This window comes from Lissotriton vulgaris, chromosome 5, assembly GCF_964263255.1.
Source record: "Lissotriton vulgaris chromosome 5, aLisVul1.2, whole genome shotgun sequence".
Lineage (NCBI taxonomy): Eukaryota > Metazoa > Chordata > Amphibia > Caudata > Salamandridae > Lissotriton > Lissotriton vulgaris.
In genome coordinates this window covers 147,424,278-147,450,305 of record NC_141693.1, presented here as the reverse complement: position 1 = coordinate 147,450,305, position 26,028 = coordinate 147,424,278, and the positions used below count along the sequence as shown (strand labels likewise).

General features: G+C 43.5%; 2 protein-coding genes across 4 annotated transcripts in view; one reads left to right on the top strand and one right to left on the bottom strand.

Moving 5' to 3' along the window:
- Nucleotides 1-20,219, bottom strand: part of MRRF (mitochondrial ribosome recycling factor) — a 150,935-nt gene extending 130,716 nt beyond the window's left edge. For 2 of the 3 annotated variants that reach the window (XM_086921088.1, XM_086921089.1), the window contains exon 1: nt 20,069-20,219. The gene's annotated coding sequence lies outside the window, so the exon portion shown is untranslated. The remainder of the gene's footprint in view (nt 1-20,068) is intronic. The other variant, XM_086921090.1, reaches the window with a different exon arrangement.
- A 90-nt stretch (nt 20,220-20,309) lies between these two features.
- RBM18 (RNA binding motif protein 18) overlaps nt 20,310-26,028 on the top strand; it is a 133,369-nt gene continuing 127,650 nt past the window's right edge. The window contains exons 1-2 of the mRNA XM_086921087.1: nt 20,310-20,392; nt 22,963-23,081. Of these exons, the coding sequence (XP_086777213.1) occupies nt 22,969-23,081 (113 nt within the window). The 5' untranslated portion in view covers nt 20,310-20,392; nt 22,963-22,968. The remainder of the gene's footprint in view (nt 20,393-22,962; nt 23,082-26,028) is intronic.

The window sequence follows — 26,028 nt, the reverse complement described above, 5'->3', positions numbered from 1 at the left end:
GGTCTCACCGACGACGTCTGCTGATGCCGCCACTGAGCCGCTGCTCGCACCCCGACCTGTGGGCACCACCCTCCGCACCACTTCCTGACGACGCCTTGGCCTCCCCAACGACAACGCTCCAAGCCGAAATCGACACTGCTTCTTGCACAGTGCTTTGAGGGCACCGCTCGTAAAGTTACACGACGGACAGCTCTCATCCCGCACCGCAGCCTTGACCTATCGTCGCCAGCGCCATCGACTCCAGACGACAGCGCTCCAGCAACGACGACGCCGCCGCTGCTTGCACCCTGACCTGCCAGCACTGCGTCGAGCACCGCATTCACTTCGCACCGCGACCCTGGTCTCACCAACGAGGCCCTCTGACGCCGCCACCGAGCCGTAGCTCGCACCGCGATCTGAGGGCCCGCACCGCTGCAAATCGCCCCGCAGCACCCGATGTCTGCCGACGCCAGCGCTCCTCACTTCAACAGAGAGGAGTTCTACCTGCAACGCGTGTGACTTCGAGGGCCCCGACGACTCCTGCATCAACCTCCGGAACAGACGCCTGCAGACGCCGTGCTTTCGGAAGCTCAACGAGAGGTCACCGACACCCTGCATTTCTAAAAAGGTACTGTTTGCAGGTCTTCCCGACACGTAGATGTCCCGCGACGCCGTGGTCAGCCAGAACTGTCGCAATTTGTTTGTTCACGACGCCGTGATAGCCCTGGACGGAGCTATCGACTTCAAGGAGCTGTTTTTCAAGGTTATTTTGATAACTGAAGATTTCGAAGTACTGTATTGTGGATTTTTATTGTTTTTGGTCTGGTCTTAAGTATATAAAAATACTGGATATTTTTCTAAACTGGTGTGGTGTGTCCTTTTGTAGTGCTTACTTTATTACTGTTGGTTATGTGCAAATGCTTTACACACTGCCTCCAAGAAAAGCCAGACTGCTAGTGCGAAGCTACCAAGGGGGTGAGCAGGGGTTATTTTAGGATTGTAATTCCCTTATTCTGACTAGAGTAGTGGTTTCTGTCTGGCTTTGGCACATGCCCTAGCCTACCAAAAATCCAATTTCTAACAGTCTGATACTTCGTTTTACACTTTTAAATCTTGTCTTTCTCAACACTTTTCATTAATGTTCACCATTTTTCTCTGAGGTAGCACCTTATATTATTATTTTCCCCTCAAACGTATTTCTCTCTGGAAGTCCAGGATAAGACAACATTTATGTGTACTGCTTCTGTGCCTTCAAAGTCTCCACTTGCATATGGGCAGCGTGACCAAACCCAAGTCACTCTTCAAACCTTTTTCAGTCAGATATATTAAACACTCCTCTGCAGTCTCTCAGACTGTCACAATGGAAGACACAGGTTCTCTGTTATACAAAGGCACCTCTTCTTCCTCCTCCGCTTCTCCTAATATAACTCTTCCAACATTAAATGCAGGGAAGAATTCAACTATGGGACATAAAAAAAGATCCACCCTCCCCCACAAAGTCTCTGTCTTCTGCATTCATCGACCTTCTGCTGGAAGAGATTAGGGCTCTGCGGCCCTACATAGAGGACACAAACATCAAGTCACAACTTCTTAGTGAAAGATAGTCTCATATGGAAGAAATACTTTCCACAGCAGAACAGCAAATTACAAACTTTAATGAACCCTCGCTCAAGGTAAATGCCCTTCAAACACAAGTACTCTCCCTTCAAAAACACGTTGAAGACCTTGAAAATCATAATAGAAGAAATAATCTACGAATCGATGAACTTCCTGAAGGTACGGAAAGCACTTATCCTATCAAAATTTTCAAATCCTTCCTTCCGAAACGACTTGGTTTACTAGACAGACATACACTAAATAATTAACGTGCTCACAGACTAGGGCGTACTCCTACAACTGCCCCTACATCTCAAAACCCTAGAGGAGCAATTCTTTGTTTTTTAGAGTACATGGAACTACTAAAAGTCGTCTTTGCAGCCAAACAGTTAAAACATATATTGAGGTCAGGTCATAATCTTTACTTCTCCAAGATGCTAAGGTAACAGCAGGCCGACGCAAAGATTTCTTAGGCTTCTCTCCATTGGCGCTCGCTTTGGACTACTCCACTCGTGGCTCCTCAAAATCAGCTACAGGAACAAAACAACCACATACGAAGATACCAGTAGAATCAAGGCTTTTCTTGAGACATGACAAGTTGAGACTATGGTGGTTTCAACCAAATCCTGAAACAATTTTCTCATCACTCTTGCTTTTCTCAACAGAGATGTCGACACTTAGTATGTTATAACATTTAGTTGCAGTTCTCTTCATATTACATTATAATCTAATAATATCGTTGGATTAACTATTTCGATGTGAATTTACTCATATGAATAAATTTCCTTTGTCTTCCTGTTGTCTCTCTGTGTATGCCTGTGCTCATTCCCCGCTCCATATCCTTAAACCCTTCCAGCGCCTTGTCTCTCCCGAGGATTGGACACGTCATTGTTTCCATGTGGTCTGCCTCCACTCCCTTTGAAGTGTCTTTAGGTATGTTTCCCTTACTTCATAATTGTATTGTAATGTCCTTCTCAATCCATGCTCAGAAACTTCGTCTTTTTTCTTTGTGTACTAATATCTTTGCTCCTTTGATTCTCTTTTTCTTGACTCCCTTGAACCTCCTAGATACCCCAATGCAACATATTCTCATACTACAATTTTCATCTCAATTGGCATGATTTCTTCTACATCTCTTCAAAATTCTGTCCGATTTATTCATTTGATATTTTTCTTATGGTCTTGAAAATAATTTCAGGCAATGTTAGGGGTTTAAATTCCCCAATCACACAACAAAGACTTCCGACTCACTTATCAAAACTTGCCCATATTGCTTTTTTGCAAGAATCACATCTTACAGAAAGTGAATCTTTGAATTTAAGGGATGGTGGGTGAACTTTTTTTTTCCCAGGAAATGGGAAGAAAAATGTAGTTGTAATGCTGTCATAAATCCCTTGGTATCCATCTGAGATCCCAGGAAACGGACACAGATAGTAGGTGGTTACTACTCAAATTGTTGATAGACAAAGTAGCAATTGTTCTTTTTGATGTGTACGGACCACTGCTCCAGTCAGTCAATTTTGGTCTAATATTGCTCAAAACATGCTACATAATGTAGATGAAAACTTTATCATAGACAGCGACTATAACCAACTTGTTGATCCGTTCACTGATAGGAACTCCACCACCCATTACATTCCAAACAAACCACAAAAATCTTTTGTTCACACCATTAAACAGAGTAACTTGACTGATGCATGAAGATTATGCAACCCTGTCCTACAGGAATATTCATATTTTGCTCCAGCACACATCACACAAACAAGGATTGACTAATTTTTCATCTCTGACAATTTAATCCAAAACTTGCACTTTGCAGATATAGGCTCTATTCTGACCATGCCCCTGTTTCCATACAACTAGACATCCTACCTAATCTAGGTCACCAAAACGCTGGAGATTCAATTACACATTACTGTTAAACACCTCATGTACTTCCTCCTTCTTTCATGTATACTTTCATTTTAACAGAGCAGAAAAAATTACCTTTCATACTATATGGGATCCATTCAAAGCCTCAGCTCGAGACTTTTCTTATGAACTTTGTATTGAAAAAAAAGAGAAAATCAGTCCAAACAACTTTTGCATATACCAAACAATTGGAACATTTTATCTCTAGATCACAACAATGTTAACAATTTATTAATGCCAAACTTCAATTTAATAAACTATCCATAGACAACGTATCCACATCTATTTAAATCCAGCACCAAGTTATACAGTGGCTAAAATAAATCTGGGAAATTACTGGCCAGCTACCTTAAAATCAAACAGAGTAAATTACAAATCAAATCAGTCACAGATAACACGGTTTCTCATCAAAGAGATTCAGAAATGTTGAATGGATTTGTGAATTTCTACACATCGGAACACTCCCACACTGATCCGGAAATCCTACAATATTTCTCCACTTATTGAAAAGACTTTAGACACAAAGAATGATTTTTCCTCTATAGAATCAGATATCATGCACACAGAACTTCACACTGCATTACTCTTGCAAAAAGAAAAAGACAAAGCTCCGGGTCCAGATGGTTTTACTGTTGAATTTTACACATATTTTTCTAAATTAATTCTCCCCAAACTCCATGCTCTAATTCCCTCTTTCACCCTCTCTTGTAAATACTCTGGCTCATTCCTAGACACAATCATTTGTCTTATACCAAAAGAGGGAAAGGATCTGAAATACAGTAAAAATTATAAGCCTCTCTCTCTTGTTAATGTAGACTATAAAATGTTCTTCAAGGCACTAGGCGTTGGTCTAGTACCCTTTCTGCCTGACCATTCGAGAAAGGAACAATCCAGTTTCAGTAAAGGACAATACATATGGGACAACACTTGCCTACTCTTTGATATTTTATCAAAATCCATATATATGTTTGAACCTTTAGATGCAATTGCTTTAGATGCTGAAGAGGATTTTGACAGTGACCATTGATCGCTCCTTTTCATACCCTCAGTTGGTTTGGACCCAAAATATCTACTTTAATTTTCCTTCTATACACCTCTACCTGAGCGGCAATTTTAGCTAATGGGCTAACCGCTTCCTATTATATACTAAGTGGAGGAGTTCACCAAGGATGTCCCCACACCCACATTCCCTTTAATTTGACCTTTGAACCATTCCAATCAAAATTAAGCCAAAATCCAGAAATGCGCGGTTAGACCCCGCAGTGTCTGGCCGGCAAAGATGCATTGAAGTCAGACAGACCACCGTCCCAGATAGGAGAAATACTTTGCACTTCTCCGATAACCTGTGCTTACCCTTGGGTAGCTTGGCACAGAGCGGTCAGGCTTACCTCAGGGTCAAGGTATAAAGTACTGACACAACACCACCCTCGCAACACACTGAGTACACTACAAAGACTCCAACCATATGTATAAAACACTGGTCTTTGTATTACACACACATTGAAAACAAAATGACGCACACATTGGATATATGATTTACTGGTATATGCAATTGTCGAACTCTCGCATTAGCTACAGAACGGCATGAACATATATGTCATAGTCATATATGTCCTAGTCACCTGTCCTGCTATCCCCTCTGCGTCGTAAGCAACATGAAACCATGTGCATACTTCCAAGAGGTGTTCACGATCCAAGCAATCCCTCCCACATCAAAAGGGACAGAAATATATATGCAGGCTGTTCAGAGGTATTCCACTTTCCCGCTAACACATTAGCATAGAACACAGCATTCCCAATGTCACATCCCCCCTACACTTGTAATGGTCAAGAAATCACAGATTTTGACTACGCCTCGTGGACCAGGCCCTTAGCCACCCCAAAGTATACCAGCAAAGTATACACGTGGAACCGGCTGGCGACACTTGTATTTGATTGTCGGGACCACCTAAAATGGAAGGAAACAGTTACGTGGTTTCATCCATCAATGATTAGGCCTTCAGTTACCCAGCTGCACCTTTATGAGTGCGGAACCACTTCCTGGAGCAGGAAAAGCCCCAGGCTACCACAAGTTTGTGGATAATCCAGTTGCAGTCCCTCCTGGCCCGTTTTTTGCTCTTGTTGATGTCCCAGTGTCGAACCAGCGTAGTATGGGTCCAATCCCAAAAGCGTCTCTAACTCCAGAGGGTACAGCCCCAGTAGTTATACCCACAATGGCCTTTGAGGATGAGATCAGTTGAAAAGGCCACCTTCGAAATGCACAGGCCCTCTCTAAATTAAGTCCTGTCTGCCATCCTACCCCAGGAGGCTCAATCAATATCTTCAGTGGGGACAAGACCCTGGCCCTTGAAATACAGGTGCCTATTCCACCCCTTCGTATCCGTCCCAGGAAGGCTGCTCAGAGTCAGAGGTCTGCAGTCTACCTTGAGCCCCTAGTTTATGACGTTCTATCAGGAACGCACAGATGCAGCTGTCTGCTCAGCACACAGATGTGCATTGGAGACAGGCTGACAGGCACACAGAGCCATGAGCACCGAAATGCCCACTTTTTCAGTGTCATTTTCACAGTAATAATGTTGAATCTACTAACACTACAGGAGAAGATTTGTCATTACTAGCTCATCGTTATCAAACACTATACTGCTACTCTTCGGCACGTAGGAAATGCTGTTCAATAGCCTTTCCACTGGTCCCTTATGTTAATCAATGCGAGATGCAGACTCCACAATACCAAACACGCCATTCGGTGCAATTTACTGCCAGTGCATGTAGCGCACACGCACCTATGCCCTGCCTCTTCCAGTCACTGCACTCTGCTCCCAGGGAGTACTCTGATGTAGCAAGAGACATGCAGAACCTTGGCAAGTAGCTTTTTAAATGCCAAGCTGAGTAACAGTATCCTGCGCACACACAGGTCAAACCTGTGGCACGTTTGAAGCGCCAACTCCATGGATGGCACAAGCAGTGCTGCAGGCCCACAGAGGAGCATTTGAGTTACATGCAGTAGGTATACGTCTTACTCCTAGACAGTAGAGACTTACAGCTAACTCAAACCTGCCTATCATGTATAAACCAATCACCAGTATGTATTGGGCAAGCACAGCGCTTTGGCCCTGAAAGGCAGTGTCAATAGCGCTCAACGTCCTATGCCAGCAAAACAAGGTCCAAACAGGAGGTCAGAAGCCAAAAAGGTCAGGGGAGACCATGCCAAAAGATGCTAGGATTTACCCACAAAACTCAACAGATCAAATTAGCTGCATACGCAGACAACATTTTACTATTTCTCCCACAAGCCCAATCTTTGAACCTTGCTTTTTCATCAGAAGTAATCTATAATGCTCAGGTATCTGTCTACAAAGTAAACAACAAGAATGTGTGGAATACTACCTGTAAATAAATATACTTTTAAACATGATTTCAAAATGTTACATTTATGTGGCAGTCAAAACAATTCAAATATCTTGAATTTCAAATTACCTAATCCCCTAACATCTCCATCTCCACAAACATGGAAAATTGCATCCATAAAATAACCTCATTAACCAGTGGATAGCATCCTCTAGATCTATCTTGGTGGGGCCACCTACATACTATTAAGATGATGATAGTACCCATAATTCTCTACACCATTTCAAACATTCCTTCAAATATTGCTCTCAAATTTGACATGAAAATCTATTCCATGCTTTCCTATTTTCTATTGAATAGTAAACTACCCTGCATGTACTTGTTAAAATCCAAATGTCCCAAAATAGAAGGTGTGTGAATTTTCATGATTTCTCAAAATATCCCTAAGTCTCTGTACTAAATCAATCCACATACTGGACATCACAATCTCTACACTATCGTCCACTGTGCGCTGATTGGGAGCGTCACTTTCTCTCGCCCTTTTCTGTCTACAAAGTAAACAATAAGAATGTGTGGAATACTACCTGTAAATAAATATACTTTTAAACATGATTTCAAAATGTTTAACTTATGTGGCAGTCAAAACAATTCAAATATCTTGAATTTCAAATTACCTAATCCCCAAACATCTCCATCTCCACAAACATGGAAAATTGCATCCATAAAATAACCTCATTAACCAGTGGATAGCATCCTCTAGATCTATCTTGGTGGGGCCACCTAGATACTATTAAGATGATGATAGTACCCATAATTCTCTACACCATTTCCAACATTCCTTCATATATTGCTCTCAAATTTGACATGAAAATCTATTCCATGCTTTCCTATTGAATAGTAAACTACCCCGCATGTACTTGTTAAAATCCAAATGTCCCAAAATAGAGGGTGTGTGAATTTTCATGATTTCTCAAAATATCCCCATGTCTCTGTACTAAAACAATCCACATACTGGACATCACAATCTCTACACTATCATCCACTGTGCGCTGATTTGGAGCGTCACTTTCTCTCGCCCTTTTCATTCAGTGAATACTCGACAATCCCCCAAAAGCCTCAACAATTCTCCACTCCAATCTATAAAACATTCCAGGAAGCTATTAAAACTTATAACATCATACCTTCCCAGGGCTCGAAAAACCCACTTGCTATGGCGAACCAGATTTTACCAGGACGAGATATTTTGACGCCCTACTCGCCCCTTCTGGTGAGCGGACAACAGGTGCTCTGCTACCTCACAAAGTGAAGGAGCAATAAAGATGCCTTTAAATCTTGTCACATTTGCTAGTCTTTCAGAGACCGGGATCAAAAGTCAGTTAGTCTTCCTACATTTACTTTTCTTTCTGTGACTGAAGTTAGAGGATTTTGTAAAGTGAATGGTGTGACAAAATTGCTGAGCAAAGCATGTGAAATGAAAGGCAGTAGGATTTCAGGCTTTTTTCTAACAACACTGAAAGAGCTAATAAGTGAACTGTTCAAACATTTCAAAGATATTCCACTAGTTATGAAGACACATTTTTGTAATTCTGTGGTGAAAATGTTTTATAGGATTAAAACAAATCAGAACAGTCTACTCAGTGATGTGCAAATGTTGAATATTTTTGCTGAAACCCAATATCCAAACATTGTTACTGCGCTATAAAGTTTTGTCAGTAAGACTACATGTTAGTGAGAACGTTTTGTGGAGATTTCAATGAAAAATGTGCTATCTGTAAATGACAGTGCGCTACCACATCATACTTTAGTAATATATTTATGAAAAGTGAGTTTTTAAACATAAATTGGGAAATATTCCTGCTCAGATGACAAAGCTATTTATGAAGTAAGAGGCCAGTCAGGGACCATGTGTACCTTATATGTGAGCTCGCTTCTTATTATACTTGGAGAAAACGTTTAGTCTAGTAAATAAAGAGTACAGCAGAAATAGTGAAATTTATATTTGACAGTGCTCTCTTATGTGATAATGAAGAAAAAGGCAGCTCCATAGAGAAAATGTTTGCTTAGGATCACACAATTTGAGACCAGTTCACGGGTCATGTAAATTACATTTAGGTTGAGTAGATTATTCAAGTTATTAGACCCGCAGGTCTAGTAACATTTTTCATGATTTCTTTTAACCCTGCTTTCCAAAGGCCTTCCCATTTTTCATCAATCCACTATTTGGCATTATTACTCCATAGAATTTAACAGTAGACCTATTTATTAGAAAACTTGGATGAGGGTATTAAAATAGGTTAATAGATTATTTATTCAAGATTCTCTTATCTCCTTTGCGCATGCCCAAACATCTTTCGGATTCCCACCCTCATTTCACAATAAATTCCGGCTTTTATAAGACATTGTATTCAATGCATACACCCACTTCAAATCTGATCTCCCACCCATCCCACCTGCCAACGCTCATCTTCTTGATCTCCTTCGTACAAATCCAAAAGCTTCTACCATCTACTCACGCTTACATAATGTTTCTATTGATAGAAAAATTCCGTAGCTCTTTTAACTCTAAGAGAGAGACTTAGACATAATCTCCCATTTTAGTATGGAAGGAGATTTGGTCACAAATTTGAAAATGTTCCCAAGCAGCGAACACAACACAAATAAATGAGATATATATATATAAATATTTTTTTTTTTTATTAATTAGACTGGTACTAACCACTAACCCCTGCATCTTTACACAAAATCAATCCAGATCTCCCTCATATTTGTTGGACATGTTCATCACAGCATGCCGAATTAAAGCATTTACATTTCACATGCTCTCCTGTCTCTCCTTTTTGGTCACAAATCTGGAAGCAGATTAATTCCATCTGTCACTCAAATATCCTCTATTCGATCTCTAATATTTTCCTAGAAAGCATATCTGATGATTGGTTACACATACTTTCTAGATGAAAATATTATATTTACTATTAGCAGTTGCCTTCCAGCAAATAAAGAGAAACTGAAAACATCTCACTCAATTGTCATTCAAAGTATGGTGGTATGCGGCTTGTCATAATCATAGATTAGATACTGCTTAGATGCACCCCAGATCATTAGTTTTAAAAAGGAAAGAACTGTGGACTCCATTTACAGATTTTCTGGGCAAACATGCACAACCATCCTTTGCCCTCACACCTCAAGCACAAGAAGTTCTTTAACCTCCCGAAATTTCTATTTATGATAATATTAATTTCTGATATTATATACGATTCCATGTGTACTGCTATTTATTCTATGTAATTAGAATTTTCTTGTCATGAAATTTGCGTATAGCCCTCCGTTTTTAGGTCTCGTAGCGATACAGCGCGTAAGCGCTGTACTCGCCGAGATCTATTGTTACTGACTCTGCTTCCCAGGAGACAGCACCTGGCCACGCGCATCTCTCAAAAGGCGATCGGCGCAGGCCACGCGCACGCCGTGGCTGTCTCCTGGGAAGCGCAACAAACATACACAGGCACACTTCCCCCTGCCCGCATGCGCACTCACAGACACACACACGAGCGCACATACACGCACACATACAGAGACCCCCATTGCACACACACACACACACCTTCCCCTGCACGCATGCGCACACACATACACAAGCACACATACACGCACGGAGAGACATCCCCCCCTTCGCAGTCACACACACAGACACACACACGGACCATACAGGCATCCCCCCCTCCCCGCTCACCGGCACTCCGGACTTGTGCAGCCTCCGACCGCGGGGCTCTCCCTCGGTGCTCCTCCAGGCACTCCGTGGGCGCGGGCTTCACAAAACGGAAGTCCCGCCCCACGATAGGTTTCGTTTTGCGCGCGCACTTCCACTGCCCAGAAACTGGAGCACGTTACGTGACCCGCGAGTATTAAGAAAAAATTGAGAACACCTTCTCCGTTCCCGCCCCAAGTATCTCCACTCAAAAGGTGATTTTTAAAACTAACGCTAATAACTGCTTTATGTGGTGCTTGAGTATCGGTCAAGTGTGTGATAGTCTCCTCAGCAAGACATTGAAGAGAAGATGCAATTGAGAGAGAAATGTAATAGCACCTAGTTCGTCCCCAGTGGGCAGAACATTGCAATCCCTCCTTAGAAAACCTGGTTGAGGAGGGGGTCGGGATGGAGAAGGCGGTGGCAAGTAATCATAACAAGAAGTCTTGGACATGTATTGAATTGCGGCCTTGTATGCATAGCGATTCCTTTGACTAGATTAGGACAATGGGTTCGCCTTTCAAACACACTATGGGGAAGACCGAGCCTGTCTTGGAGCAATTTGGTGAATAACTTTAAACTGCAGGACTTGGTGCATGTACTTGGGAGTATCAGGTCCAGTCTGAATTCTTCACCCTTAGTGGGACCCTTTGGGTCTTTCTGAGAATTATCCTTTTCCACAGTGGCTCAAATGAATGTCTTCTGTGGGTTTAAGGCTGAAGCACTGGGTCATCCGAGTTCTGCCTAGTTGCAGAGGCTTTCCACTGACTGGCTCTAGTCTGAGCCTCAGGCTTAATAGTAAAAACTGTTACGGGGCAACAGAGCGGCAGCCATGAGGCGGCATCTTGTGGTGCTTTTTGTGGACTTAACATATCCTGTTTCTGACACCTTTGACCGTCGTCTTAAATGTACAAGCCTAAGTCAAGTCCAAAGTTTGTGCCTTATCCTAGATAACTCCTCTGCCTCTAAGCATAATTTTGATAAGAGTGTGTCCTTTAAAAAAAATCTAAATACCTCTACACTGCACAACAGAGAGAGGAGAGGGGAAGAAAGTGATGAGGTGAATGTATCTTAGCAGGGATTTCATCCAGCAAGTACTTCAGGACTGATCCAGGTAGTATGAGAAATTAGATAGTGCTTACATCTTCATATGACAACAATTCATAGATTTTTGTCCTGCGGAGTGCATCTTCTACATTGCAGATAGGACCATCTATGAACATCCTTGACAAAGTTATAACATTTTTACGTTAGGGTCCTTGGTGTAAGAAACCCTTTCATACCTTAATTGAGGCTTTCAAGGTCCTGATCGCTGACACATGGAAGAAACCATTTTTTTAACTGTGATTTGACATACACCTTGACAGAAGAAGCGACCTATGCAAGTTGAACCTTTCGGCACGTTCACTGTTTAACCACTAGTCATTCCTGCAGCCAGTGTCCGGTTCATAACTAATGCATTCACAACCATTCTAAGAGTCCAACAGAAGAGACTTCATGGCTATCAAGTCTTTTTGTGTTGTAGTCACTGGCACTAACATCCAGATACACAGCCAGTAACTCACAAAATACCAGTATTACTTTTGAGTATGGTCTTGTCATTGTTGACTGATAATTAAGAGGATGGACGCCTCTTAGCTGTGGTTGTAATAGTTTACAAGGGCATAAACATTTTAATTTGGGACAGGTTGCAGGACGAAAAGAAATTGCTTGGTGGCAAAATGCCTAAAACCCAGAAATTTAGAAGTACATGCAGATCTAGGTATTTTGGCTACTTCTGAGCCCTTTTATTTTGTGCAGTTTTATAGATTGATGCCTAGTGATTTATGTTTTAAGTTTTGTAGGCATCATGTTTTTGGGAGAATGCCAGGGACACAAAACCTTTAACTTGTAGAGAGCTGGCTAAACAAAATACAGTGGCCTAAGCTTTGGGAACAACATCCGGTGTGGCTCTGGGAATGCTATGTCCATATCCTAAATACTTAATATATTTTATGTGAAGAGCTGATCCTGGTCCGGTGGGTCTTCCTACTAATAAAGAAAAAGTGATTAAAGCTTAATTTCAGGAGTTTTTGTTCTGCTTTGCCTCAACTACTAAATTCAGGAATAGACAGGCCTTGAAATAACCTAAAGTATATTCCGTTGAAGAAGTGCTGGAGAAGAATGGAATATGGGGTTTTAATCCTGGTTTACTGTAACTTCACTTTATCATGGAAGGCAGACATTTTAAGTCAACATTCTGTCTTTTAGCTCATAATGACACCTCACAAAAGTGATTAGAGTTGCGGAAATAAAGGAGACACACATCTACTTTTGCTATTAGTGCTGATGTACCTTTATCTGGACATTTGGCTCGTCCAGGTTCATGCCTGGGAAGCAGTGTTGTTGCACTGTAGTCATATATGTCACTAGTACGCTGCCTTCTACCATAGGGTTACCGTCTGACTGTGTTTCTCATGACCGGGGAAGAAATGTCCTTTGAGACCCTTGCATGTGGTAAAGCAGGGGCAGGTCCTTGTGAAAGACCACTGCAGCTAAGAGCAGACAGACTATCTATAGTGGCTGAATTCTTCTGCCTGAGAGACAGTCAGTATGCACACTGACCCGGATGGAAAATGAGGACATCCTTAAGGTTAAATGGTCGCACACCAGCTGTGAGTAGTAGGTGACTGAGCAGAGAAATTGAAGAGTGGGAAATATGTGGATGAAATCTGGTCTCTTGAGTGTTTTACTCTTACACTGGCCATATATTGCCCAGGACGTAAGGCTATTCCACCAAGACTTGGGTGCCGAGTATCACTACTGCAAAATGTAGAATGGTGAAGCAATACGTCCAAGAAAGACTACACATGCTCAGTCCTCTGTGATGATGTACATTTACCCCACTCACATAGGGGCTCAATGCTGTTGCTAATAAAAGAGCAATCCTTAAGGTTGCAGACGGAAATCTGAGCCCAAATATGCTTGCTTCTAGAGACCTATTTGGTTTGGGAGTACTGGAGCAGGTTGAGTTCCAGTTGGTTCCCTTACTAATACTTGGTCTCAGATACTACCAAAACAAGCATTTGCAATGCAATAGGTCTCGCAGCATTAAAGTGTGAGTTACTGGCATTGTCTCTGACAATGCTTTGCATAACTTTTTTTTTAATTTACAATTGGTATATAAACATTGTTTGTGAGTGGTTAGCTGTTGCTAACAGACACCCTCACAGACCTAGAGCACTGCACGGCTCATATACTCGAATTTGCACTGAAATCGGAAGGCTGAAATGCTGATTGAATGCATAGGGCCCAGGGCCCATGCACTCCTGATGTGCAGTTGAGGCCTACCTTACAGAGGGCCCCACCAATTGTAAATTAAAAAAAAAGTTATGCAAAGCATTGTCAGAGACAATGCCAGTAACTCAAACTTTAATGCTGCGAGACCTATTGCATTGCAAATGCTTGTTTAGGTCAAGCCTGTGCAGCAATTGCACTGCTCTGCGAGGCATATTGCATCCAGAATATGGGCTTAAAAGCACACCGATTGACTTCCATTTGATTTTTGTGGTACCATTCAGAAATCCAGCTTTCTGATTGGTGCATTGCTTGTCATTGGCCCTCTTTTAGGGGACATCACTAATTGATCATCCTATTTGGCCATCTTATGCATTTGTGTTTCCGCCTGGTCGTCCATCCTGTGATTCATACAGCTTATTGGTTCTTGTCCTTCAATTGTTGCTTCCCCTTGTCACTTCTCACGGTGGCATAGAGGCACTCCTGTTCTCACGCTCAGGAGCTCGTGTTGGAGCCACGATACCAATGCACTTCCATTCTACTATGCATATGTTTTTGATAGGCATTTTTTGTTCTTTATATTTTGCCACTTGAAAGCGCTCACACTTAGGTATAAATCTGCATTTTTAACGCACAGTGTAAAAGTTCTCTCAAAAGGGGCGTCACGCTTCAATTTTCAACACAGGGCCCGAAAGTAATTTGGGATGTGTTCAATTCAAGATTGCAGGGTGCGGTACTTTATGTAGCCAACAGAGATCCTAAGACACACCTAGTGACAGTCTGTTGTGCTGTACCCTTTCCCTGCTTCGTGTACATTAGAACAGTAATTGTTTTTTTATATTAGTGATACATGTCAAGTAGTGAGCACAAACCTGCACCAATTGGCATCCCTCAGTTTCCTACACATATGAAGCTTCAGAGGCTGAGAGACAGATAACCACACCCCACCATATTTCACTTTTTGGAATGCACTCCCAGGAATACTACGGAACAATGCTTTTCTGTCTAATTCCTACAAGCAAATTAAGGGTTTTCTGTTCCCAGGCTTGTAAGATCTAGATGTTGAGTTCTTCATCAGTACCCCGCAACCGATTGGTGTCGGGGTGCTTTACAACAACCCTATAAACACTCAAACCGAAAAAGCGGTTTATAAAGTGAGAACCAATGGATAACAGTCTAACCATTTACAGTCCTGAGAAGACTAAAAAAGCAGCAAACTGTCCAAAAAACACTATACTATTATTACCGTGATTGCGTTAATTGTGATAGCTCGAGGCTAGCTTCAGCTAACACAATACCTTGCTGACACACTGTGAGAGCCATAAAAAAAGCACACAAGAGAAACAAAACTAAAGACGAAGGGGCGATAAAAAGAAGTGAAATTATGGCACTCAGAACTTTCGCTACATATTAGAAAACATGTTGCTCTTCGGAGGGGATTTCAGCTGGAGGCGCCTTCCAAAAACCCCTATCCAGTGCACTGCAATATTTGCGAAAAATGGGAACAAATGCAAGCAAAACTATGACACAATTAGCACAGATTGCCTTAGGATTCAAAAGGCTGCTTGTCTAGCTGTTGTAACCAGTGAGGCTGTTTTGATGCTGGTTATTCGTTGAACTTCACAAATTCCCAACCCATAGGGCAAGGGTGGATATTAATGTTTTATCCACTGCTTCGAAGCCGCAACTCACCGGCTGAAGGCTCTCCTCTGGGGGGTCTAATTACATTTAATTTGTGCTGATGGAAGAGGGCTATACATTTGAAGCCCTGCTTGCTTTGCTCTACCTCTGATCTATGGTCGCAGGCTATTACTCTACAGATAATGCGGCAAACTACATCCCAAAACAGTATAACAAACATAATGGACCCAAGTGGATTTTGATAGAGTTGTAGACAGGCCCAGAGTTGCCTTATTTGGTCGTTCGAGAGATCTTTGATGTAGCAGCAATTAAATGTTTTTCGCAGCATTGGGTTGCTGTTTATTTTATAGGACTATAAGAGCTCTTGCAGTGTTCTGGTTATTTTAGTTTTAGAATAAAGGACTCAAGATTTTATTTTACATGTTCATCCATGCTAGTGGACCACATAGCCAACATAAATATAAGAGCCACCTGAGGAAGAAAGAGAAACTGAATGCATAATATAACTTACATGAGTTAGGCACTTTTTCCCCCCAGCAGCACAGCTCTTACGTGCCCCCCTTCCCTATCCAATCTAGTATCTCTGGCCCACAGCTGGTCAACAGCACAGAGGACACTGGTATGTGAAGCCCCTCCCTTTTGTGTGAGTTTATTTGTAGTGTATTCTTTTTTAATTTCTGTTAGGGAAAGGGAAGGCTTTCGAGTTCAAGCTGGATTTTTTTTCTGTAACAAAAGATGTAATCTAAGTGGCTTCAATAATTTTCAGGGCGCTGCGGCAATTCTATTTTTAGACATGTGCTGTATTGGGTGCACCTTCCAAGCTGCACAGAGCTGTGTAAAAAAAAGCACACCCCTGTGTTACACAAACAGGACTAAATTCGGCAGCGCTATAAAAGACGTCACTGATTTATCTGCCACATTTGTGTTAGCTAAAGCTGCTGTTTCATAGAGACACTAGGCATCGCGCCTCCGATACTGCAATCAGCCGGAAACAGTGCCAGAACAACATCATTTAGTAGGCTGCATTAAGGGTGCAGTATCTTTTGTGGATAATAGAGGTCCCTTAAGAACTCCGGACAGACATCTAGTAACAGCCTGTGATACTGTACCCTTTCCTTACTTCGTGGGTTTTCTTTTCTTCCTTATGCTACTGATCCATGTTTACTCTTTCTTCTACCACTGTTTCCTCTCCATACTCTCTCCTTTCTATCTCTTTAGATAGATCAAAGGATCACTCCACTGCAAACAATAAAACATAACTAACAAACATTGTCATCTGCAATGCCAATGGCTCAAAGTTTCACTAATGCAAGACCGATTGCATTGCAAATGCTTGTTTTTTCTTCCCCTTCCTCTTTCTAAAACTGTTTTATCATCCCAACATATTCCCCCTTTCAGATTTACAGCATTATTTGTTTGTGTTTAATTCTAACACAAAAAACATATTTCAAACTTAATAGTTTAGAAACATATTGGGGAGGCTGCGGCAGTGAGTGAGAAAATTGTAAAACTACAGGTTCCAGGGTGCAATATGCTATTGCTGTGGTTCCCAAACTGTGCGCCGTGGCTCCCCAGTGTGCCGTACTGAGGTGCCAGGGGTGCCGCGCACAGCCTGTTAGGGTGACCAACCGTCCGTAAATTCCAGGGCCATCACAGGGAGCAGCGCTGCTCCCCTGTGAGAGGCCTCACCCCCGCTGCTGGAGCCGCCTCGCACTCCTCCATGAGCACAGGAGCAGCTCTCCCGCCCATTGAAATTCTGTATGGGGCTGATTGCCACTTACTGAATGACCATGGGGCAGTCAGGGGTGTTCAAGCATGTGGCGAGCTCCTCCTGCCTCAGTGTACAGAAGGGCATTCTGTTAGATAAAAAAAAAAAAGTAAAAACGCCCACGCTGCAATGTTAGAGAACACTTCATTTAAAGAAGCCTGTGAAATAAGTTTAAAAGAACAGGTTAACGTTCTTTCACTGTCTCATCATTTTTGAACTGAAGTATTTTCAATATTATATTCAACAATGCCATGGTTGCTGCTTTTTTATTTTAAGGAACTAGCAACCATTGACAAAGCCAATAGTCCTAGCTTGTTGTTGGTGCAATGATACTTGCTGTATTATATATCTGGATGCAATGACAGAAACAACATAATACCAGTCGGGCGCAACACTATGCTAAGCGCAGAGTTTCAGCCTAGGTGTTTTAAACTGCGCTCTTAATTACATCCAACACCCCCTTTGAAGAGACCCCCCCCATTTTTTTACGCCGCTTAAAGCCCTGGAAACAAAACCATGTTACAGTAACCTCACATCCTGGCACTGTGCATCACGTGTGACTCATGACTTCTACGTTTTCAGTCTGCCTATGTGCAGGGGCATAGTGAACTCTCACCCACCGCACCCCACCCCTTGCTGTAGTTCGTTCTTGATAGGCCTCTTGTGCCTGCAACTCTGCAGACAAAGGCTCAGCTCATAATGTGGAAAGGTGGGTGAGTAAATAAGTGAAGGAATGTCTGAATGGCTGGATGGATTACTGAAAGGATGAATGCATAAATGAAAGGAGGAATGGATAGATAATGAAAGGATGGATGGATGAGTGAATGAGTGGACGTATGGATGAGAGAAAAGGTAGATAGATGGATGTATGGGTGGAAAGGTAGATGGATGGGTAAAAGTCTGGATGGGTGTGTGAAAGGATGGATGGATGAGTGAAAGGGCAGCTGGCGGGTGAGTGAATTGGTGGATGGGTGTGTGAAAGGGATGGATGAATGAAAGGGTAGATGATTGGCAAGTGAAAGGGGTAGATGGATGAATTGATAAGTGAAATGGTGAATGGATGGATGAGTGAAAGGGTGAATGTAAGGATTGATGAGTTAGTGAAAGGGGTAGATGGACAAAAGGATGGATAGATGAGTGAAGTGAAAGCGTGGATGGATGAGTGAACGGATGGCTGGATGAGTGAACGGATGGTTGGATGAGTGAAAGAATGCATCCCAATTACTTTAAGGAAGATAAAAGGAGGTACATGCCACCCACCCACCGGTAAAAAAATGGTGGGGAGCCACGGCCAACTGCCGATTAGGTCAAGGGAGCCACATGTCAAAAAAGTTTGGGAACCACTGTGCTATTGACATCCTAGCCGAACAGCTCACCCAAGATAAGGCGGAAAGGGTTACTTGTAGCCGCTACACATGACAGCACTTCATCAAAGCCCTACCTTGTAAAGACAGGATACTGTTGCAAAAGTAATAGTCAAGATATTCAACTCCTTATAGAGAAGCATAGTGAAAGCAGTGGGTCTTTAGGGATGTTAAAATCTGATTGTAAGACGAATTTCACAGCAGCAGTAAATACAATAATGTTTGTACGTCCAGATGTTATTTTCAAAAGAAAACTTGAGTAAATTAATGAATATGTGTATTCAAATTTTCTTTAAGATTGGGATATGTCATTCACTGAGAACCATTATTTAAATTGGTGTGTTCGTGATCATCAGATAACTTGTCTGACTGATACCTTCTAGAAGTCCGCCCTAGTTTCATAGCTACCATCACTTTACATTCTGGATTTGCTCTCGTGTCCCTGTAAGATTGTTTGATAATCATATCAGACTAATGCCCATTAATTCTGCTTTATTAAAAGCGTCAGACTCAAACGCCTGTCGGTTTAGAACAGCTGTACGTGCATGTATATGTGATCATTGTTGTGAATTGAATAAAGTATGCCTCACACATGACCGAAGAGATGTTTGTTTTAACAGAGAGAACCCAAAACACAGCCAGCAACCGAGCTGCCCTGTTCAAACCCATAGAATCTAAACGTATCATAAAGGCTCCTCGCATGAAAGTTCCCCCACATTGGATAGGCAACATATACATAAACCCCAAACTCATCACAACAATCACATTTATTGTTGGTATCGATAAAACATATACATGTTTAAAACAGGGTTATGACGTCTATGGTACAGTTCTTAACTCCCAAGCAAACAAATGCTAGCTTTTAAAACCAATTCTACACAGCTAATGTTTGGCTGTTTGTATCTTGGAGAAAATGATACGTGCTTGCGTCACACATTGTGCAAACGAAGTATCACACATAAGCAGTCTGAAATCTTGGCATTTATTCCAGTAGTGACTTATATCCAGGCCAAGGAGCAGTCAATACAGCCGAGGAACACACATCAATCCTGTGGCAAATAAACGGAACAACCAATTGCAAAAAGAAACTGCTGTACTGCATGACACATGCCCCAACGAGAGTAGGCGCCTCGTATTCTGCTGGCTTCCGCCCCCCGTGGCCTTCGGGGGCCCAGCGAATTGGCAGCATCCTTTGGGGGCTTCTGAGATGCGGCCAGGGCCGGCTGTCATGCGTGAATGGGCTCGTCAGTCATCCAACAGGCCGCAAAGCGAGACTTATGACCGGGTTGACCACTGCTCACTCTCACCGTGCCGCATCAACCATTCCTCGAGCTGCCGTCCCAACACTCTAACCCTCACCAGCCCCTTTAGACCACCGATAGACAGCAAGAAGAGATGCCACTTCTGAAAGGGCATTCACCTAGCTATCCGCGATTAACTCACCTTAATATCCCTACCAGCAAAGTCAAGTCCACACCGCTCTAAAGTGGGCGGCACATGCAGACTTGCAGAGAGTGTACTGTAACAGAAACACATTCACAACTCTGCAGCCAATCAGCACTTGGCAATTCTATGCTGCGCTCAGTGATTGGTCGGTGTGCTCCAATACTCCACTCTTAAATTACCTTACATGTTACCATTCCCAGAATATATTCGACCGTGGGATTGGCTACCAGGTGACCCGGAAGTGCTAACAATGCTGCGAAATGTCATACAGTAATAAGATCAATAACAGACAACGAACAGCGGGCTGAATGGACGGTCCATGTAAGTAGGAGGCAGGCGATCCCTTTACTGTTAATGGCTCATAGTTTTTGTACACCTTATATACATAATGGCTTTTTTATTACAGCGCTTTGCCTGCTGGTATTTTTGTTCCGGTTCTTACAATATTAAAAGCGAAACTACAAGTGTGGGATGCAATTGACTACTTCACACAAAGTCACTTAACACCATTGGAACTTGCGTGTACCTCTGGCTCGCCGCAAACGCGGCACTCATTTCTTCACAGGCACACGCACACTCGTAGAAACCTTTGTGGCATACCTAACATCATCAGACTATCAAGCAGCTTACATATGCAATCTTAGGGATGAGTTTCACCTTTTGTAACCGTGGCATCTATTCTGCTCGGCTTTCTATCGCACGTCTTCCTAACACCCTTACACCCTCCGTCCCTATGGGGCAAAGACAGGGGCGGATTGGCAAGGCGGGCATTCGGGAATGGGCCGAAGGGCCGGTGCCTCAGTGCCCTCTGTGGGCCGTTTTTTTCTCCCCTGTCCCAGTCCACAGAGAGTGGACTAGGAAAGGGGAGAAAAAAATCCGGCCCACGGAGGGTACGAGACAGACAGAGAAAATGAAAGCAGCCTCGCTGTGCGGCCGGACAGCGATTGTCAGCTGTGGCCTCCCCTTCACCCCTGCCCTGCCAAGCAATCAAGCTGAGGCTGGGCTGGGGAGGGGTGATTGTTTTCAAGAATCGGCCTCCCTGGGGGCCAGGTGTTTCTCAGGCCTTTGAGCCATTGTCACCTCGGCCACCCTGGGGCCCATGCAGCCCAGAAACGGTGTTAGTCTTAGCACCTCGCCCACAGCCCTTCACATTCAGGGCATAGTGGACGAGGAAGAATGGGTCTTGCTGTGGGTACCAGGTGATGTTTGGAATTTTTTTATTTTATTTATTTATTTATGCAATTTTATATAGCGCGGACTTTACCCGAAGGTGTCGGTGCGCTTCACATAAGGAACAGCAATAATACATGAGGAGAAAAATTACAAGTGGACAAATTACAAAAGCAAACGTTAAGTTACATGAATCAAAAGTGACAATAGTGAGCAACCAAAATACATGAGGTAGCAATCGGTACATTACAGGAGGAAAAAGTGATATGTGTGCAGGTTACAAAAGCGTACAAAGTACAAGTAGAGGTATAATACTGCAATAAAAGGCAGACACTCCAGCACAAGAACAAACGTTACGTAGGCAAAGGTGGCACTTGTGCAAGTATCTAAAGCAAACAAAAGTGAGAGGTAGCATACAGTGTGATACCAGAGAAAAGTGACGTGTGCAAGTTACAAAAGGGTACCATACACAGGTACAAGGGTAATACTACAGTAAATGGTAAACACTCAAACTGCCAGAACACACTGGGAAGGCACTCCCCATGCACCAGCTTCACCTCAGCCTCCCCCCTGGCTACCTTGGATGACCCAGAAAGCTGTGTTTTGTGCTTCCCTGCCAGGACATTTTCTCGAGGCCTGGAGGGCTGATTAATTTACTAATTGCAGGGGCCTTACCTCTGTTCATGTGCTCCTGAGCTGAAGGTCTGGGGAGGGCTAAGTAGGTTAGTAATAGCAGGGGTTTTGCTGCTTTATAGGTGCTACTGTGCTGGAGGGCTGGAATAATTTTGTGACAGAAAAGGGCCTTGCTATTTTTTTTAGTTGCTCAGCATGTAGGCCTTTGGCACCTTTGCCCTGTGTCCTGTGGAAGAACAGTATCCTCCCACTTTCATTCCTTGTCTGTGCAAATAGTGTTTCATGAAAGGGCACGCCCCTTGAATGTGGGTCACGCCCCTTAAATATGGGCCACGCCTCTTGAATGTGGGCCACTTTTTTCGTCAGTGCCCGGGCCGAATTGTGATCCCAATCCGACCCTGGGCAAAGACACCATAGCTCAGAACTATCTTTTTCTCGGGTTCATGTAACCACTGCGTACATTCCATTTCGACATAGGCCACTGATTACACACTGATCCCCTATAACATACAACCCATTAAATGGACCTCAATATGTCCCTGGCTTCTGTGACAATAACTCTGACATAATCAGGAGTAGAATAGGTGTGGCGCCGCGGCCAGGACGACTGACTCCGAAATCTGGGGATCACGTTTCGATCCCCGTGCCGGCGGCAGATTAGCCCAGCACCATGTGACTCTGGGCAATAGTTTGCTTAAACATCCCGATGGCCCCCAGCGCCTAGAGACCCTTACGGGTGATCGTTCTCAAATGTGAATTATTATTATTATTATTAATCATAAATGGCTGCTTCTACCACAGTCCTACCCGTGGTGTATGGCAATGTCGGTGGGCAACCCCATCACCATAAGCTATGGCAGATTTGTGTGTCTATATCTTAAAGCTCTCGTCAATTTCCCCTCAATTTACACAGTATGCCATTCTCGGCTGCAAGCATCTCGTTTTTACTTGCTTTATTAAAACGTATCCGCCTCTTAGAATCTTCGTTATTCGTTTCTTTTAGTTTTCTTTTTCTAGCAACTCAATTTTTGTCGTTTTGTCATTCGGGTTGCCCCGTTTACAAAGTTTTTTTTCTCTTTGGCGACTAGAACTCGATGGAGCAAGAGACTAAAGCTTTGCCACTGGAGAACGCATCCATTCTTTCAGAAGGTTCTTTACAAGAGGGCCATCGATTATGGATTGGCAATTTGGATCCAAAAATAACTGAGTAAGTCGTACCTCACTGTTACCTTGTAAAACAGTTGATTAGGAGTCTGTGAATAAAGATTGTTTGTTGAAATATTTTTCTGTGAGTTATATTCTGCATTTGCCACACAAGTGTTAGTTGTTTATCTATACTTAAATATACATTAGAATGATTTTTTATTTAACAAGTATTACTTCTCAGATAAATCAAAGGAAGTTGAACTATGCTTTTCATAGACCATCCATCCATCCATCGTGTTCAGTAGTATCATTCATACATACGCTCTTCATAGACCATCCATCCATCCATCTTATCCAGTAGCATCATTCATACATACGCTCTTCATAGACCATCCATCCATCCATACATCCATCGTGTTCAGTAGCATCCTTCATACATACACTCTTCCTAGTTTTCTATTGCTGGCAGTTACCAATCAGCATTTGCAATGCATAGGTCTCGCATTTTCAGAAGTTTAAGCTATTAGCTTTGCAAATGACAATGCCTTTTATTTATGTTCTGCGGTACAAAAGGGGGTGGTGATGGACGGAACATCTGAATAATCAAACACTCACACCCAGTCAAAAGATCTGGGTTTAATCCATCACCGTTCTTTAGCCCACTCTGCCACCCCAGTTCAGACATGGCTATATGCAAATCAGTCTGTGCCTCATGGGAACAGTCCAGCCCGAACTGCCAAGCCATGTCTTCCCTGGACCGGAAACAAGCTTCCGTACCGCTTTTGGCTGCCATAAGTGTGGCAGGGTATGCTCAGACGTGAGTCCCTTGCTCACTTTGCCACTGAGGATGGGAGGATTTTTTCTACTGATAATGAGTACGGCATAGCCGCGTTATGGAATCCTGACTTAGATTCTTCTCCACTTACTGGAACTGAATCTCTCCATCATTTTTTCCTCACACCCACAGATGGAATTTCCACTTACCCCTCTTCCAGACCGGCTCATGGGGCATTGACTCCTAAATATTGCAGTATGTATTGGGCTGATTATAAGAGTTACCATGTAAAAATTATTTTGTTTACAGCTCACCACTGTGCACGCAGATCATCGCGTCTTTGAGTGTGTTCTTTATGTCATGTGTGTTCTCCGTTCTATAGTGTCCTTTGCTTCCTGAATAGGTCGCAGCACTAAAAATTTGTTTTTCTTGTAGTATGATACCTGCACAAAACGTAAAGTCACCTTATGTTATCATGCTCTTCCCTCCACAGGAGACATATAGAAGCGCATTGGGAAGCGCATGGTTAATTATGTGCTCTCATTTCTTATCTTGCAGGCTCATGATTCAGAAATACTGACAGGGCTCTAACTATTACATACCACATAGGTATAGTACTGGTATTTTATTTTTCTCACCTGCATATACACTTTTTCACCATTGGATGATAACCATAGTGAGTGACAGAGGGATCTAACTCCGTCCTGACAAAGAGGCAGGCAAGGCCTCGAAACATGTTGACATCCCCAGGAGAACTAGCTCATTGACAGCTTTGGTCTCTCTGCCGCACATATTCTTAATAATACCAGCCTATGACTAATAAAATAATTTTTGTTCCCATAAGGCCAGGTCTTTTTTAATTTCACTTTTTTCACTCACCCCTGACCCTACTTGCACTCACACATCATACACTTCACATAGCACTTACATTATCTAAGTGCTCCAGCGTAGTCGCTAGTCGTAGCACACCCCGTCCCGCAGCGGGGCGGGAAGACCCCGATGATGAAGCATGACACCAAGGGCCCTTTTGGTGTGTGAGGGGTATTTTAACAAATACTGTGAATGCCTTCAATACCTTGGCTCACAGGAAACCTCTTAGAGGTGGATCTTGTTGTTAAAGTGGATGTTCTGGAGTGGACGCGGCCCCTGGTGCCGGCTGACGGGCGTTGAGATGTGTGCGTGTGGGTGGGCCTCGGCTGTCCTCGTTTGCCCCTCAGTCTGAGGTGTGTGCTTGGAAGTGTTTGCATGCGAACTGGACGTTGTGTCCCCAGCCTAGTGCGAGTCACAGGGCGTTGTGTATCACACACTTTTTGCCTGTAAAGACATCATGGTGTTCACTGTTCTTGGGGAGACGTGAGTGTGTGCAGTCTGCTGGTGTCTCGTGCGCGTGTGGTGATTGATTGTGGTTTGCACACCAGGCCTTGTTCTGCGCCATGTGCTGGCCGGGGCACTATACAGCATTTCAATATCTGTGTAAATCGCGCCCCATTTGCGGAAAAGCATGCAGCATGTTGTCTCCCCCGATTCCCCAGGATTCGGGACCCCCTCATGCCCCCCAGGGGAGAGTGCTGAGGAGCCGCAGCCGGCGCACAAGCAGGCTCCTGAAGCCGGAGTCACAGCCCATGAAGAAGACCGCGCGGCCCTGGGGGTCAATGGGGTGCTCCGCGCCTGCCGCCCAGTGCCAGCCAAGCCAGGGCGGGCACCGCCAGCACCAACATGGCGCACATCGGGCCCAGGCACTAGCAGAGGAGGAGCAGCAGCAGCGGCAAGCCGGCTGGTATTTTTCGCTTTTCTTGCCTCTGTTCCCTACTTGTGCGTGATTTTCTTGCCTCTGTTCCCTGCTAGTGATCGTTTTTTCTTGCCTCTGTTCTCTGCTTGTGATCGTTTTTTCCTGCCTCTGTTCACTGCTTGTGCTCGATTTTCATTGTCTCTGTTAACTGCCTGTGATCGTTTTTTCTTGCCTCTGTTCCCTGCTTGTGATAGTTTTTTCTTGCCTCATTTCCCCGGGGCGTTACTGGGCAAAGATGGGCGTATGGCTGACCTAGACTGAGGGAAGCAACGGGTGAGCTCTGGGAGTTGATGGCGGCCTCGAATAACCCATTTGTAAATAAGGAGACTCCCCAGGGTGAGGGTGTGTGGCTTTGTGCATGTGGCTCTGTCTGTGTGTGGCTCTGTCTGTGTGTGGCTCTGTCTGTGTGTGTGTGTATGGCTCTGTTTCTGTGTGTGCGTGGTT